Here is a 15,033-nt window from a genome sequence, read left to right as displayed (position 1 = left end):
TGTATTTTGTGTGCAATCTATTTAATTATTCTCCATGTGTGCAATTAATCATTTAACAATGCATTTTCCACCATCGTACATACTTAATATCTCTTGTCTCCTTACATTTTTCCTAACTTGCAATCCTTCTAGCTGAATCCTTTTTCTGGGTGTATTTAATGCCAAACAATATAGTACAGACAAGAACTGACAATTAAAATAGTATTTTTCTCTGTTACGTGAAGAGGTGCTCAGGAACACCCCAAAGGCTGTCATCAGTGACTATGTCCTGTAATAGTGCAGCTATCGGGACTCTTCTGTACTAAAACCATTCTTGTATTAACACCTGACAAAGGGGGTTTCTCCACCCACACTTTGTGTATATATTTGTTGTTTTCTGTGGCTATGGGTGTAGCCTGTTCTTTTGCTACTACGTTTTAATTTATCTTGAAATAAAGAAGAATAGTTTTGCTACAGAAGAGTGCTGATTGCTACACTTTGTAGGTATCTTGTAATAGTTTAATTTTGAATGCTTCATTTAATAATACATCTTTAATAAGTAAATATGCATAGGTGACTAAGCCCTTTCATTTGAAAACCTGCACTGTTTTTTGGGCAATTGGCGTACAATTTAACATGTTTCTAGAGAAAATATTAATAGTTATGTTACTGGGGAAATTTGGGTTTATCTTGGCAAACATGGATGTAAATTCACCTTTTCAGAATTGTCATTTCTCCCAATACTACTATCCCCCAGAGACATTTGATATGAGCTGACTGGTCAGTCTGTTGCCCATGGGACATGTGGCAAACTACTTAGATTTGCTCAACTACCCTGGAGTTGTTTCTTACAGGTTCTGTATAGTGAAGTTCGTGTACGGTGATTGGGTGTTTTCCAGTGCAGGTTCCTCTAGCATTGATGGGCTTTAAGTCATAACCAGGGCTCAAGATGGCCAATATAATTCTCACAGCATTTGTGCCAACAGAGATATCTCTATCGAAAAGAGAGAGACCCTCGTTTGTATTGTGTAGTAGACCAATAAAGTTAATGTGGGGAAAACTCTCGTATGGAAATCCTTGGGCTCTCGTATGGAAATCCTTGGGCTCCTGTATGGAAATCCTTGGGCTCTCGTATGGAAATCCTTGGGCTCCCGTATGGAAATCCTTGGGCTCTCGTATGGAAATCCTTGGGCTCTCGTATGGAAATCCTTGGGCTCTCGTATGGAAATCCTTGGGCTCTCGTATGGAAATCCTTGGGCTCTCGTATGGAAATCCTTGGGCTCTCGTATGGAAATCCTTGGGCTCTCGTATGGAAATCCTTGGGCTCTCGTATGGAAATCCTTGGGCTCTCGTATGGAAATCCTTGGGCTCTCGTATGGAAATCCTTGGGCTCTCGTATGGAAATCCTTGGGCTCTCGTATGGAAATCCTTGGGCTCCCGTATGGAAATCCTTGGGCTCTCGTATGGAAATCCTTGGGCTCCCGTATGGAAATCCTTGGGCTCCCGTATGGAAATCCTTGGGCTCTCGTATGGAAATCCTTGGGCTCTCGTATGGAAATCCTTGGGCTCTCGTATGGAAATCCTTGGGCTCTCTTATGGAAATCTTTGGGCTCCCGTATGGAAATCCTAGTAGCTCTACAATCTTCATTAATCTGATTTGTCACTATACTTTTTCTTTCTCGTGTACGACTGTATTCTTCGCTCCTTGGCATGTGAAAACGGGGGCAGATGTTTTTTCCGTGTACATTTTGATATTAAAATAAACGTGTGTATGTTTTTGGTTTAGCTTTCTTTTTCATTGCTTTGTTTCCATAGAATACTTCACGTGTTGTTTTTCTTCAGCTTGTATGTGATATAATCCTATATTCTGCCATTTCTGCAAAAATGTGTCAATCTGTAGAAGATATTGCATTTGTGCAATTTCATTCCTTCCCAAGCAATGTAAACTTCCGCGACAATGTCAGGAAAGTCACAAATAAGAACAACATTTGGGGACATTGGGGCAATTCTAGAGCGGCTCATCATAAATTAGCAGGAGATGGGTATTCTAGGTGTCGGAGATGGATGGAAAGGAGAGGTGTGAAAAGGTCTGTCTGATGAAGGTGACTTTTTTTTTTTTAAGGCAATGCAATGGCCTAAGCTGCCGATCGATCAGCAAACTTCCCCGGGTTCACAGGATGTCCGCCCATCTCAGAAGTGGAAGTGTTGTGCCTTTTGTAAATTGGTTGCTGTAGCCACCCAAGGAAGCCAACGATAAAACTCATTAAAAAAAAAAGGCAAAGTGTAAATGTGGTATATAATACTCCACAACTGATGTATTAAAAAGGAACACACATAGTGAAGATAATGGTTCCAGAAACTGTGGCATTTATATAATCACAAAGTTGGAAGGGGCATTCGCAGTTCTTGAAGAACTTCAGTTATTCCAGCCACGGGGGTACTCTCAGATCCACACATCTGGTCGGAGTAGCAGAAGATGCAAAAAGCACAGAATTGGCACGCCTTTTGGTTCACGTAGGGACTGAAACATTGATAATTTGTTCATAACTATGTAATGATATATTACCTTTCGTACTAGTCCACTGGAGGGCCAATTCTTTGCTTTTTGTATCTTCCTTAAACTGTGGGACAGGACGTGTTTTGTATGATGCTTCACCCCTGCTAATCTAATCTATGAAGAAACCTTCTGTTGGCCCCCCCCAAAAAAATATAACGGCCAATGAAAGGAAAATACATTTCTGCTGCCACCAGCACAAGTCATCAGCTGGTTTGGCGGAGCTGTAGAGCGCCACTAATAGTTGTGATTTCTCATAGTTTTTGCAGATTTTGACGTAGAACAAAGTGTTGTGACCTTGTCATGGGTGCCGTCCCTTCTCTTAACGCTTTCTGCTGAAACCTAATCTGTGTTGGAGAGAGACCTTGGGGCCTATGCAGAGAGCAGCGGTAAGGGGAATAGCGGCATTTTTTGGAGACAAATGCCTGTAGAAAGGCAGGTACTGGCGAGTTTTAAAAAAAGCGCCATTTTTTTTTTTATTTGCAAATTTCGCCGCGCGGCTGGAGAGAACCTAAATCTCTCCAGTGTTGAAAACTGCCGTATTCAGAGAGGCGCGATCTCCATCTAGTGGCTGTTCGCGGCAAAAAAATGGCGCGATTTTCAACATTTTGCTTCTCCAAAAAAATTTGGCAAGAAGCTGGCGCTCGGCGGCCGGTGGGGAAGAAAAAAAAAAAACGCGATTTTTTTTCCACAAGCTCATATCGCCGGTTGAAACTCTCCATATGCAGACAGCATTCTAAATGCAGTTTTCGGACCTTTCTGCATATGGAGAAAAAAACTCTCCATTAAAGCTACTTTTTATTCCCCTTTCCAATTTTAAATAGCGCTGCTCTCTGCATGAGGCCCCTTGTGTTTGTCACCGATTACACTTAACAGACAACCAGAACAGTCGTCGTTGCCACACTTGCTACGTTTTGTATTGGAGGAGCTGTATCGGAGCAATGACATATGGGAGTGATTTGTGGAATACAGCGCGTGATACGCCACTAGATTTACCCTCTTGCTGTCAAAATGGCAGTAACACAAATACACGCATTGCAGATCCATTTAGCAGTGAAGGGGTTAAGACCTTTGTTCACAGCAGTATGTTTATGTAAAGAAGTAGCAAGTTTGTTTAGTAAAAAAACTTTGCGTCTATTTCACACGTACTTGTGCCTCTAAGGTAAGTTACACACCATTGGACGTTTTAGTCTCAGTATAATGTAGAGAATAAAACTTAAAAGCACTGACTGAGATGTCCGTAGCCGTTTTCTTTTTAAGCTGAAAGTATCTAAAAGAAACGGAGGTGCATTAAGATGCATTCCTCCTGTCTCTGGACTCGGCTTCTCCTGGATCAGTACAAACCTTGCTGTTTGAGAAATGGAAAGTGCCCTGGTACCAGAGCTGCAGGGTGCTGATACTTCACGCTCTTTATTATGAGATGTGTAGGGTTAACCTGGTGCACCTTGCTAGGTTGCATGCTGATGCTCTGCACAGTTTGGCTATGTGAATCTCTTTGCAGCAGAACGATGTTTTGTTGGTCATTGTGGCAGCCAAGAGGATAGAGGTGCTGTTGAACTTGGCGAGTAAAAAACAGAAAAACTTTGCATAATTGGCTTCTCTAGAAAGATTAAATGAGTCTAGTCTACACTTTTTACTTCACAAAGGTCTAACATTGACCCGTGCTAAATGGTTTAATTGTGTAATTAGTGGCAAATATGTGGACACTTTTTATAATCCTCACGCATTCTCACAATATCTCATCATACATGTGTGGTCTTTGTAATTCAACTGTTTTACTCAACAGGCAACACAATACAGCTGTATTATGTTTTATTAGAACAACCTTCCGAATTACACAGATATGTCTCCATTGTTTTATGGTATACTGTGGATTGTGTCTTTTTTTTTTTAAGATGTAGTCCAGCTACTGGGGTTAGAAAGCCAAGTAAAATGTATTTACTAAATGTTATGGTTCATTCTTAATGAAGTCTAAGCTTTGTGGAACCCCACCTTTTGAAGCAGCTGATCCTGGTCCGAATACCAGCGTCTCCTCTCCTTGTGACCTTGGGCGAGTCACTTTGTCTCCTCGTGTCTCAGGTGCAAAAATTAGATTGCAGTGAACACCGCTCTGTGTATAGCATTAAAAAACGCTATACAAGAAAAAAAATTATATCGTTTGAGATGTTTACTGTTCTCAAAATACTATGCCAAAAAGCTGAAATCGCCTACATAACTGGGGGAGAAAAATACAGCCGAATATCCCTGCAAAAAAAATGAATATTTTTCCAATATCGACATTTTGACAACAAGTCTGAGATGTGGATAAAACGGAACTAAAGGCAGGAAAAGAAATAAGAAATACTCACTGGTTTTTTTTCATCCAGGCAAATGTTTTTTGAGCCTACAACCTCTGCTTGTTCTTCATAGAAAGGTCCAATCACAATTATCCATGTAAGTATGGGATAAATAGCAGCCCGGGGATAGTGCCTGGTGCCATGCCTTCAGTTTTGGTTGTTAGTGGGAATGAAGCTGAACATCTAGTTTTTCCTAATCCGTTGGAAAAGCAGTTGTGCAGCTTTGTCGTATTTCAACTTGTGGGAAATATTTCTGTCCATGATATGGGGGAGTACAACCTGTAAATATGAAGGTGTTATCTGCACAGCTATTAATAAATCAAAATTCATAATCACAAATTTATTTCTGAATGTTTACCTGAAGAGAACCAGTCCCAGCTGTAAATAGAAATCAAAGTCCATAAATCTCCAGATCAGAGCCTACCAGGGTCGGGGAGCAGCCAAGCAGTGTATGTGTTTATTGTACTGTATATATTTTTCACTGTGTTGTATTTTGCGGTTCACTGACCGTGATTTGTTCTGTTCTGGAGATTTTTCGGACGGAGCATTATATGTAACAGATAACATAATTTTCCCACTGACTTCTTCACTGGCAGCATGGCATTTGTATCCTGAACAAGAGCGTGATTGGGAATGAACACGGTCTTAAGCCTTTCTCTACCCAGAACACAAACCCAGAAATCATTGGAGTACCCCAATAATTCCAGCTGCTGTTCCTGCTACTCTGCCCTAATGTACTTTTCATTCCTCCAAACACATGTAGCCCCCTTTCTCCCTTGTCTAGAGAGATCACGTGTGGCGCTATACCTGAGTGGCACACAGGAGGCCTGATCCTCCGCCACTGGGAGCCTATGGTGTGTGTAATGAGTATACCAACAGCGCCTCCACCTGAGAAGGATCCTCGCAGTAGGATATCCCCTCCCAAGACCATACAGACAGTAATGACACACAGGAGTATATGTAACAGTATTTACTGGCAGTAATTATACCAAGAACATTGCAACAACACCATGCAGTATGTATGAACACCAACCCAGAGGATATCCCCACAGTACTTGGGTGCAGGGTCACCAGTGTCCCAGTGTCCAGGCCACAAAGGCCAATCCCACCCCCAAGTGTGAGACAGCGCTGCCCCACGTGAATAGTTGGTGCACTTGTAGAAATACCGGCCCAGTGAGGCCAAGCAAACGGTCAGTCTGTTCCACCGAAGATCCACCTCCTCAGATGCGTCTCCCTGAGGAAGGTCCCGTTTTGTGGGGGGCCGAGACGTTGATTTAGATGTTACCTTTTTTCACCTAATACTCTTGTGTTACACCATGCTTGAGTGCTGCCTCTTGATTGCCTGACCTCGGTAAAGTATCGTATCTGTATATCCAATAAAGAATATCACTTGTGAGCACATTCACATGTCTTAGACAGGTTTGCAACCCTGCCTTTCACCATTAACACCCTAGCATACACTGCTTCCACTGCGGCAAGGGATTCTGGGAAATGACATGCACATGGACACACAATGTGTCATATTTTGCCTGAAATCCATTTTTACATGGAACCCTTAGAAGCAAATGCTCTGCTCTTCACGCAGCTTTTAAGCACAGCATGGGATTAGATGCAAAGCCAGTCAAACCACTCGGACAGCTGTTTCAACCTATGGGGTCTCATCAGTGTGAGGCTGGTAGTACTGGCTTTGCAATTTTCAAAATGGGTAGGTTTACCTTACACATTATTTAAGTTATGGTGGGTGACAAATGCTAATGGTGGAGGTTTTTTGTCACCTTTTTCACCCACCATAACTTACATGTGTATGTATGTATGTATGTACATGTACATGTATGTATGTACGTATGTATGTACAGTATATACATGTGGTACCATTGACCACAGTCCTTCACAGACATGAACTACACTTCCTCGGATACAGTTTTAACCATACACACAGGATAACATTTGAACCATACACTCTGAGCACTTGATCCATACAATCGTTTTTTTTTTTAGACCATAGACACAAGTCAACCAGAAGATCTGCACTCTCTTGTATGGTGACTCTGGGATATTACATGCCTTCATTGAGTGTCTTCATATCGTGGCCCTTCTTTATATCAAAGTATATTAAATCTCTCAACCTGTAAACCACGAATCAATCCATGTAATAAAGGCTCCACGAATGATCATAAACAAGAAAAAGCACCTGCGTGCATCATTAAGTATTGAAAATCCCAGGACAAGGGTAGATGAGCATTTGCAAGGGACATACAGTGATATATTTTGTGGGTAGATGATGGTCTTCCTTGTACCCTTGTGTTTTGTGTAGGAAGTGGCTTTAGTAGCCTGTTACCAGCCAACAAGATGAAGAGCTCACCTTCAATCAAGAAGAGTTTTCGGGAAGGAGATTCCGCCAAGCCTCATGTCCGGGCGGACCATGGATTAGACCTTTTACAGGTAAACCTGCAACTTCTCTACATGGAAGTAAAATCTCAGAATGCAAGCAGAAGCTGGGGGCAGGGGAGAGGGGGTAATTAGAAGTGTGAGGTCATATGGGACCCCCTCTCTGCAACGTTCAGATCTCTCCACCAACAGACAGGCTATTTAGCAATTACTTTATAGGATTGGCTTTCTGCCCCTGTACGCCGGCAAATCAGAGAAGCCAAACTACAACAACATTGTAACAACTCTGCATTGTAGAATATACACATGGCACATTTTCTTTGTATAGTTTACAAGTACAACATACACTACAAATATATCTTCTTTTTATTTGTTTCCATTTAGTTTGCATTTGTGAACTTCCATGTAAGTGTTATTGCATCTGTAGTCCCCTTTCCCCGTGTCTAAGGGAACTACGTGTGCTGGATACCTGTCTGGCGTACAGGAGACCTGATCCTCCCCCACTGGGGAGCCTGGTGTGGTCGCATTCTATCTGGTGACAGCGCCTCCACTTGGGAGGGATCCCAGAACCGCTGGATAACCCCTTCCCAGGAACAATACTGGTAGTAAATAAAGACTCACAGGTATCCCCAACTTATATTTACTGACACAATAATAGACTAACACCCACAACACACCGTCCCCACAAAACAATATCCCAACACCACAATAGTTAGTCCCCCAAAGTACTGAGGGTGCCCTGGGCACCTATAACCTGATGTCCACAAGAGCAGGCCCACAAAAATGTGAGGAGTAGTGCTACCCCCTGGTGTGTGTGGCCGTTGGTGCACGTTGCGTACCTTTCCTGGTCTCTGGTCCAGACCAGGATAACCTGAAGATGGCGATCCGTCGGACTGCACTGTGATCCCAATGTGTCTACCGTATCCTCTTCATTCACCAAGCGTCCGCCTCTGGAGGGATCTCCCATTGGAGCATGTGCCTGTGGTATGGTCCCAGACCGTAGGCTGCAGCTCACCACGTGGCGTCCGGTCACTTGTATGCCGACACTGCTGAGTGCTATTGGGGAAGCGTCCCTCTCTAGGGGCCTTTCCTACAATGGCCTTTCCTACAATACACAAGCTGGAGGGACTGGGGCCTACATGGTAATCTGGTTTAGTCCAGGGGAGCACTGCTCCCTGGACACTACCTGCTCTGTTGGGGTCACTCTTCTGACGGGTGCGCGACCCTTCAAACCGAATTGTATAAATCCCTCTGCTCCCTGCAGGCGCCCCTAAGGCTCATGGGACCTGTAGTCCCCTTGCAGAGCCATGGGCAAGATGGCCACTGCATGCCTCCGCTGCACATGCGTGTCACGATGGACGCACTTATTAACAAATTTATATTTTGTGGATCCCAATTGAGCAGAACAAGTTGAGCAAAATAAACTGAGATTTATTCCCTTGATAGGCAAACACACGACAACTGCAGAATACACTTAATAATTACATTTACTGGTATAGGAACGGGATAATGTCCAGAAAAGTGCAAAGCACCAGAAGATTGTCTTTTAAAATTTAGTCCTTTTGCAAGGGCATAAATTGCCAGCCCAATCCTTTTGTGAATGTGCAAAGTCTTTTCTGGTCCGTTGGGGTTAATCAGATAACCCCAGCAATCACAGTGTCCTAACGCATAGTTTTGTCCTTGGTTCCGATGTAATAAGACTCTTTGCGATCCAGGAATGTGCTGCTGCACTTATCAGCTATTAGAAGCGTGGAAATCCGCTCACATGGTAAAACGAAAGACAATGGGGATAGCCTGGGTGGCAGGTATATAGGGTTTGAAAGCCTATCTCCAACATACCCACCCAATCCCCCTCGTGGGAAAGTTCTCATTCCCTAACCCCCTACTTGCCCACAGTTTGAAGAGTGGGCACTCTAGGGATTTTCTGTTCACACAGAGCATGTGCGACAACGCCACCTTGGCTACTTGGCATAGGTGCACTCCCCTCTTTACCTGGCCCCTCTCAGACTGGAAGGGGGAACTCAGGGGGTGAGCCAGCCCAGATGGGTCAACAGGATTTCCTATTTAGCATCCATCTGGCCAATTCACACCCACCTGACTCTGGGTCTTTGATATGTAACTCTTTCAGAGACTCACAGGCGTGGGCCCAGCATGTTACCTTTGAAGCTTGCATAGGCAAGTGACCCAGCTCATAGGTGTCAAAACATTTGGTTCTTGTGTGCGTTTTAATGACTGGAGAAAAACAACTTCCTCCTGCTTGTCCCTGTTAAAACCTGCAGCAAAAATACACTTTATTGAAAATACATGTTCCCCTTATCTCACACTTATATTTTTCATATGTTTGTGCTTGGGGTGTACTCTACTGCAAGCACATACAATCCTGCAAAATGGGGACAACAATGGACAGAGGGAAAAATAAGACATGTACAGTGCATGAAAAATTAACCCCTTCATCCCCAATACGAAATAGGGGTAACCAGCTGAGCACACTGCCTTTATTAATGCGCTTATTACGCCCATTTTCGCCACAGTGCGAGAGTCCTATCGCGCATAAGCGATATTTCAAAATGGCGGTGTCTTGTGCCGGTGTCCGCCTCTGAGTTACGAAGCACCGGAGCGGCTCCCTCACCAGCCGGTAGCTCCCCCGCCCTTAGCGGAGATAAGCGGGGAGCTCGGCTACACATCTTATCAGTTGGTTTTTTTTTTGTTTGTTTTTTTCTTTTTATGTGGCATATGGAAAACTTGCATATATAATAATGTTATGTTGTGTTTTCTTTATAATATCGATGCTTGGAATGTCGTACGATGTCCCCAGTTTTCCTATTGGGGACATTATAATTGGTGCCTGAAAGGTCTTCATGGACGGGACACAAAAAGAAGTGTGTACGTTGGGTACAGTGTACGTTCTGCTGTTTTTCTTCACGGCATTTTTTAAAATATATTTTTAGACCTCTCCCTGCCTGTGATCCCTTCCCAAGATCATCTGGCATCTTCTCTCTGTTGAAGTCTTGTGTTTCCACATTTACCTACAGTACAGTATACTTGAATACCTTTTTGCTTGTATTTTCATTTACTGTCTGCATTGTATACTTTGGTTAGTGTAATGGAATGCCAACCACCTTTCCATTGGAAATAAATATCTTCTATATCCTGAATGTAGTTTTCTCCTTAGCTTCGTTGTTACTGTACTGGGTTAATTTCAGTTCTGAACAGCTTGAATACTCCAGAATTTATCCATACTCTATATGCTAAGTTTTTATAGTAGGAGCGCATGGCGTCGCCCGAGCGATGGGTGAACTGAGCTTTCAGCAATTGGGGAGGCGTGGTGGACATGTCACCAGGCTGGTTCACCCTCATTGGCTGAACCGCTTACGTGACGCAAAATGATTTGTTGTTTGAAAAATCTGCCGCACGGTCTCTCTGCATCGCACTCGCGTGCACTATGTCCAGCCCCTATCATCTGCTGTACTTTGTTCTCAAAGCGCGCAGAATCGCACGCACCGTCGCGCCTACTATAATCGCAGCCTAACATTTACTTCCCCTAATGAGCTCCTCGCTACATGAGGACAGAGCCTTCCTTCAATGTCACTGTTACTTGGCTCTTTGCAGTGGAATATGCAGACAGACTCTCAAGGAAACAATCCGTGAGCATTTTCTATGAATTAAACTAACTGGGCTGAGCATCCAAAGGCCTCTTCATTTCACTGATTTATTAGCCGCCCAATATCGTGCAGATGTAGCCACACTTGCTGTTTTTGGCACCGGGGCATGCTGCGGGACGGTGACCATTCCAGTGCTGGAGGATTATTGCTGTGGGGTGTTCGATCCGAATGCATGTGTCCCCTCTACATCATGACCATGGCAGCACGATCTCCGATGCTTCGCTTTTAAGCTTTTTCAGCCGCAACTCTGGCGACAGCAAGTCGCACTACATCTGTACATACGATGCAATTCCCATGGCTTGTGTGACCACTGTGACTCTGGTTGTTGCTTTGTAAAATTAAGTACACATTTCACGGCCAGATCCTGAAGAACCGCTCAGAACATCTGGTGGGGAAAATGAGTAGAGCGGTGTTTCCCAGCCGCAGGATTTCCTCTATCAAGGAGAAAGCGGTGTCACGGTAGACCAGGACTTTTAATTAACACCATTTATATTTAAGGGATCAGTCACAGGGCAAAACAAAGTGAAATAAAATGAGGTTTATTTTGGATAAATAATAATAATAGCATGTTCTTGTATAGCGCAGCTAGTTTTTACGTAGCGCTTTACAGACACATTTTGTAGGCACCGGTCCCTGCCCTGTGGAGTTTACAACCTATGTTTTTGGTGCCTGGGGCACATGGTTATAGTGACTTGCCCAAGGTCACAAGGAGCCAACACTGGGAATTGAACCAGGCTACCATGCCTCAAACTCAGTGTCTTTACTCACTGAGCCACTCCTTCTCCCGTAAATTCTTGGAAACACACACAACTACAAAATACAAAAACAGGTATTGGGGGATGAAATCTACCTTTCCTAGGTGCAAGGACCCACTTCAAATGGGTTTCCCCTGTCCGCTTCTCTGCTTCAGGATATCAAAGTGCTGCACACAGCAGCCCCTCTGAAATGTATCTCCACACTCCTCCCATGCACTGTCCAGCAGCACCCCTTATATACCGCTTGGTGGCTATTGAATAAAGGCAGCGAGCCAAGAGGAAACAGTGCCTGGGGCTCAGACCTGCACTGATTCATTTATCTAATCCCCTACCTTTTGTTCTGATCTCTTTCTATGGAGAGCTTCAACTGAGTGAATTACTAGTCTTTCTCGATACAAATGACATAACTTAATTTACATTTGCAGGACTAACATATTAATTCCATCACCACACAATACCAAACTACTGTATCTAGCTGGGGGAATTGCTAACACAGGCATATATACAGACATAAGGTAATTATGTAATAGACAGGATTTAGCATTACACACAGCTAGCTCAAATCCCATCAAAGAACAATGTTGATTGGGGGAAAGGATTGTTACAGGGAAGACAGAATGCATGCTTTGAAATGCATTCTTACAGACATGGTGCATTATACATTCCCTGTTCTCCCTCTGATATTAAATTACATTTGGCTGAAATAAGCCTTACATAGCTGGCCAAGTGACATGGATTTAGGGGTAAATAGCTGGGATTTCACCGCACTAGGTCAGCCAGGGACCCTTATCGTCTCACCTCCCCCCTCAAGATTAAGGCGCCAGGGCAGTCACCCTCTCTGGTGGCTTTCTGAGCCTGACAAAAATTGAGGTTCTTCAGGTAGGACAAAGTATTTTTGGCTGATACAGACCTTCAGCCTGCTGAGGGTTCTTGCCTCCTCCATGGTCTACGTCCATCAGGTCTCTGATCAGATGTAAAAACACACTTGTTCCTCCCCCCCCCTCCATCCGAGGTTTCCCTCCCCTGGTTTGGGAACACTGACCACTGGGGTCACAAAAGATTGCAAAGGCTTGCAGCTGCAACACGGGGCTGCAAATTTTGAATTGCCGGTCCATCTTCTGGGGTCTCCAAATGTAGAGAAGTGATGGTCTGTGGGGTTGGCTCCAAAAGCTGGGGAGCACAAACCACCTTGGTGGACAGGGGTGCTGACTGCACCCTCTGCCTGGGCAACTGCCCAACTGTGGTGCTCTGTGACTGGGGTCACAGCAGCATCCTCTTCATGTATCTTCACCGGCATCCCGGTCTATGTATACCGGTGCCCGGGCAAGAACCTATCCGGCTTCCCATGAGTACATTGTTGCAGGGGACCCCCAGGCCGACTACCTGGGACCCCTGGATGAAAGAATAAATCTTTGTGGACCGGTTGGTCCTCCTGTCCGATAGCTGCAGACTGTTGCCCGTCTGAAAGCTCCATAGCTGTGTCGCTGGCAGGGGCTGTAGGGATCGCTGACTGGGTCTTTTCCTGGAGCTGCTGCATGGCTGCTTGAGTTCAGTGGACAGCATCTCACCGGTCATCCTCTCTGGGGCTGGGGAACGTTGCCCCAGACTGGGGTTACTGGATCAGGGGGCACTTGGAATTCAAGCGGGGGTCACTACCCGCTTCGCTGCCTGTGGCCCTGCGGGCACACAGCTGGTTGCCATTTGGGCAACCATGAGGCATGGCACCCGTGTGCCACCATCCTCTGCCATCATGGTGGCTTGCAGGGAGGCACGATCCCCAGCATCAGCTTGGCTGATCTCTCCCTCAGCCACATTGGCGTTCAGCTGACACTCTGGTATTAGAGTGTCAGCTCTTGGGAGTGCCTGATTCACTGGCACTCCGGCAGGGTTTGGAACCCGCTCCTTTTCCTGTGGTCCTGCTGGCACACAGCTGGCCGCCATCTTGGGGACCACGATCCATGGCACTTGTTGGTTGATCTCCATTGATCTCCGGACCTAGTACTCCGCCTTTCCCCGCTAACCAAACGCTGTTCGCACCATTGGGCATCCTCTGGCTGCTTTGAACTCAGATGTCCAGCAGACATACCGGTGCCTATGGGTTTGCACGGGCTGCCTGTCTGGAAATGGGTTCCGAATGTTTAAACATATTAAAACTATATTTTAATACACTCTGAGTCTCTGGGTACAGGGAACAGAAAAGGAAAAATGTCGTTTTATTTCTGTCTGCCTTATTCCCCACACACTTCCCCTGTGACTCAGTTTGGACTCTGAGTTCCCCCCAACCTTATATACTGTTGGGCACCCACAAACCCTATACTGGTTGTGGGTTACCTTGGCACTAGCTGGGGTACCCCCCTTAACCTAGGGATTCCCTCAGCTACAGGGACACCGGTTCATCCCTGTGCCTCATTCTCCTTTCTGGGCTTTGCTGAAGCAGGGTACTCTAGTGGTGAGTCGCGTTTACGTTTTCAAGGAGAAGTATTGCGGAGACAATTTGTCTACATGCATCTGAGAATCAGGTATGATTCCCGAGTACATTTATAGGGGACCCAGTAACTCTGGACCCCAACCTCCTAGGCACATTCGGTTCCTCCGCAAAACCCCCCTAGAATCTCATACACTAGCAATCCCTGCTTGATAACACGCCCGGAAAGGGAAAAACACAAAAAATGGTTTTATACACAAAGTACAATGCGATGATACAATGTTACTGTGTGCAAGAGCTATCTTTCTGGGACCATTATACACGGAGCAGGGGTCACCAAATGGGCTTGACCTTTTATGATAGAGCCCGGTTACCCCCTCCTGTCACACCCGGCATCTCTGATCCTTCCCAGCACCACTGCCACATGTTCTAAATGTAATTCCCAGGAATTGCTAAATACAGCTATGTCGTTCAGGTATGCCCTTGCAAAACTTTGCGTGCCCTCCAGTACCCGATTGACCAGGTGTTGGAAGGTAGCCGGGGCATTCTTCATCCCGAATGGCATAACTAAAAACTCATATAAGCCACTCGGGGTGATGAAAGCGGACTTCTCCTGAGCCTCCTGGGTCAAAGGAATCTGCCAGTACCCTCTGGACAGATCCATGGTGGTCAGATACCTTACCCCCGCAAGTTCATATAAAAGCTCATCCATGCGGGGAATGGGGTAGGCATCTGACACAGTCTGGGCGTTGAGCTGCTGTCAACCACACAGAACCAAGTGGTCCCGTCCTTCTTAGGTACCAGGACTACCGGTGAAACCCAAGGACCCTGCGACGGTACAATTACCAGCATCTCTTCCACCTCCCCCTCTATGCTCCGCTTCTCCTCTGTAGAAACCCTATATGCATTTTTATGAAGGGGTCTCTGATTTCCA

At 45.1% G+C, this 15,033-nt stretch overlaps 1 protein-coding gene across 6 annotated transcripts in view; it reads left to right on the top strand.

The window, feature by feature from the left end:
* AGBL5 (AGBL carboxypeptidase 5) overlaps positions 1 to 15,033 on the top strand; it is an 84,977-nt gene that overhangs the window by 57,044 nt on the left and 12,900 nt on the right. For all 6 annotated transcript variants that reach the window (XM_075595302.1, XM_075595300.1, XM_075595301.1 and 3 more), the window contains one exon: positions 7,184 to 7,311. In XM_075595302.1, coding sequence (XP_075451417.1) covers positions 7,184 to 7,311 — 128 coding nt within the window. The remainder of the gene's footprint in view (positions 1 to 7,183; positions 7,312 to 15,033) is intronic.

This window comes from Ascaphus truei, chromosome 4 (genome assembly GCF_040206685.1).
Source record: "Ascaphus truei isolate aAscTru1 chromosome 4, aAscTru1.hap1, whole genome shotgun sequence".
Taxonomy (NCBI): domain Eukaryota; kingdom Metazoa; phylum Chordata; class Amphibia; order Anura; family Ascaphidae; genus Ascaphus; species Ascaphus truei.
The sequence above is the reverse complement of the archived record's forward strand: the minus strand, read 5'-3'. Positions and strand labels throughout refer to the sequence as shown.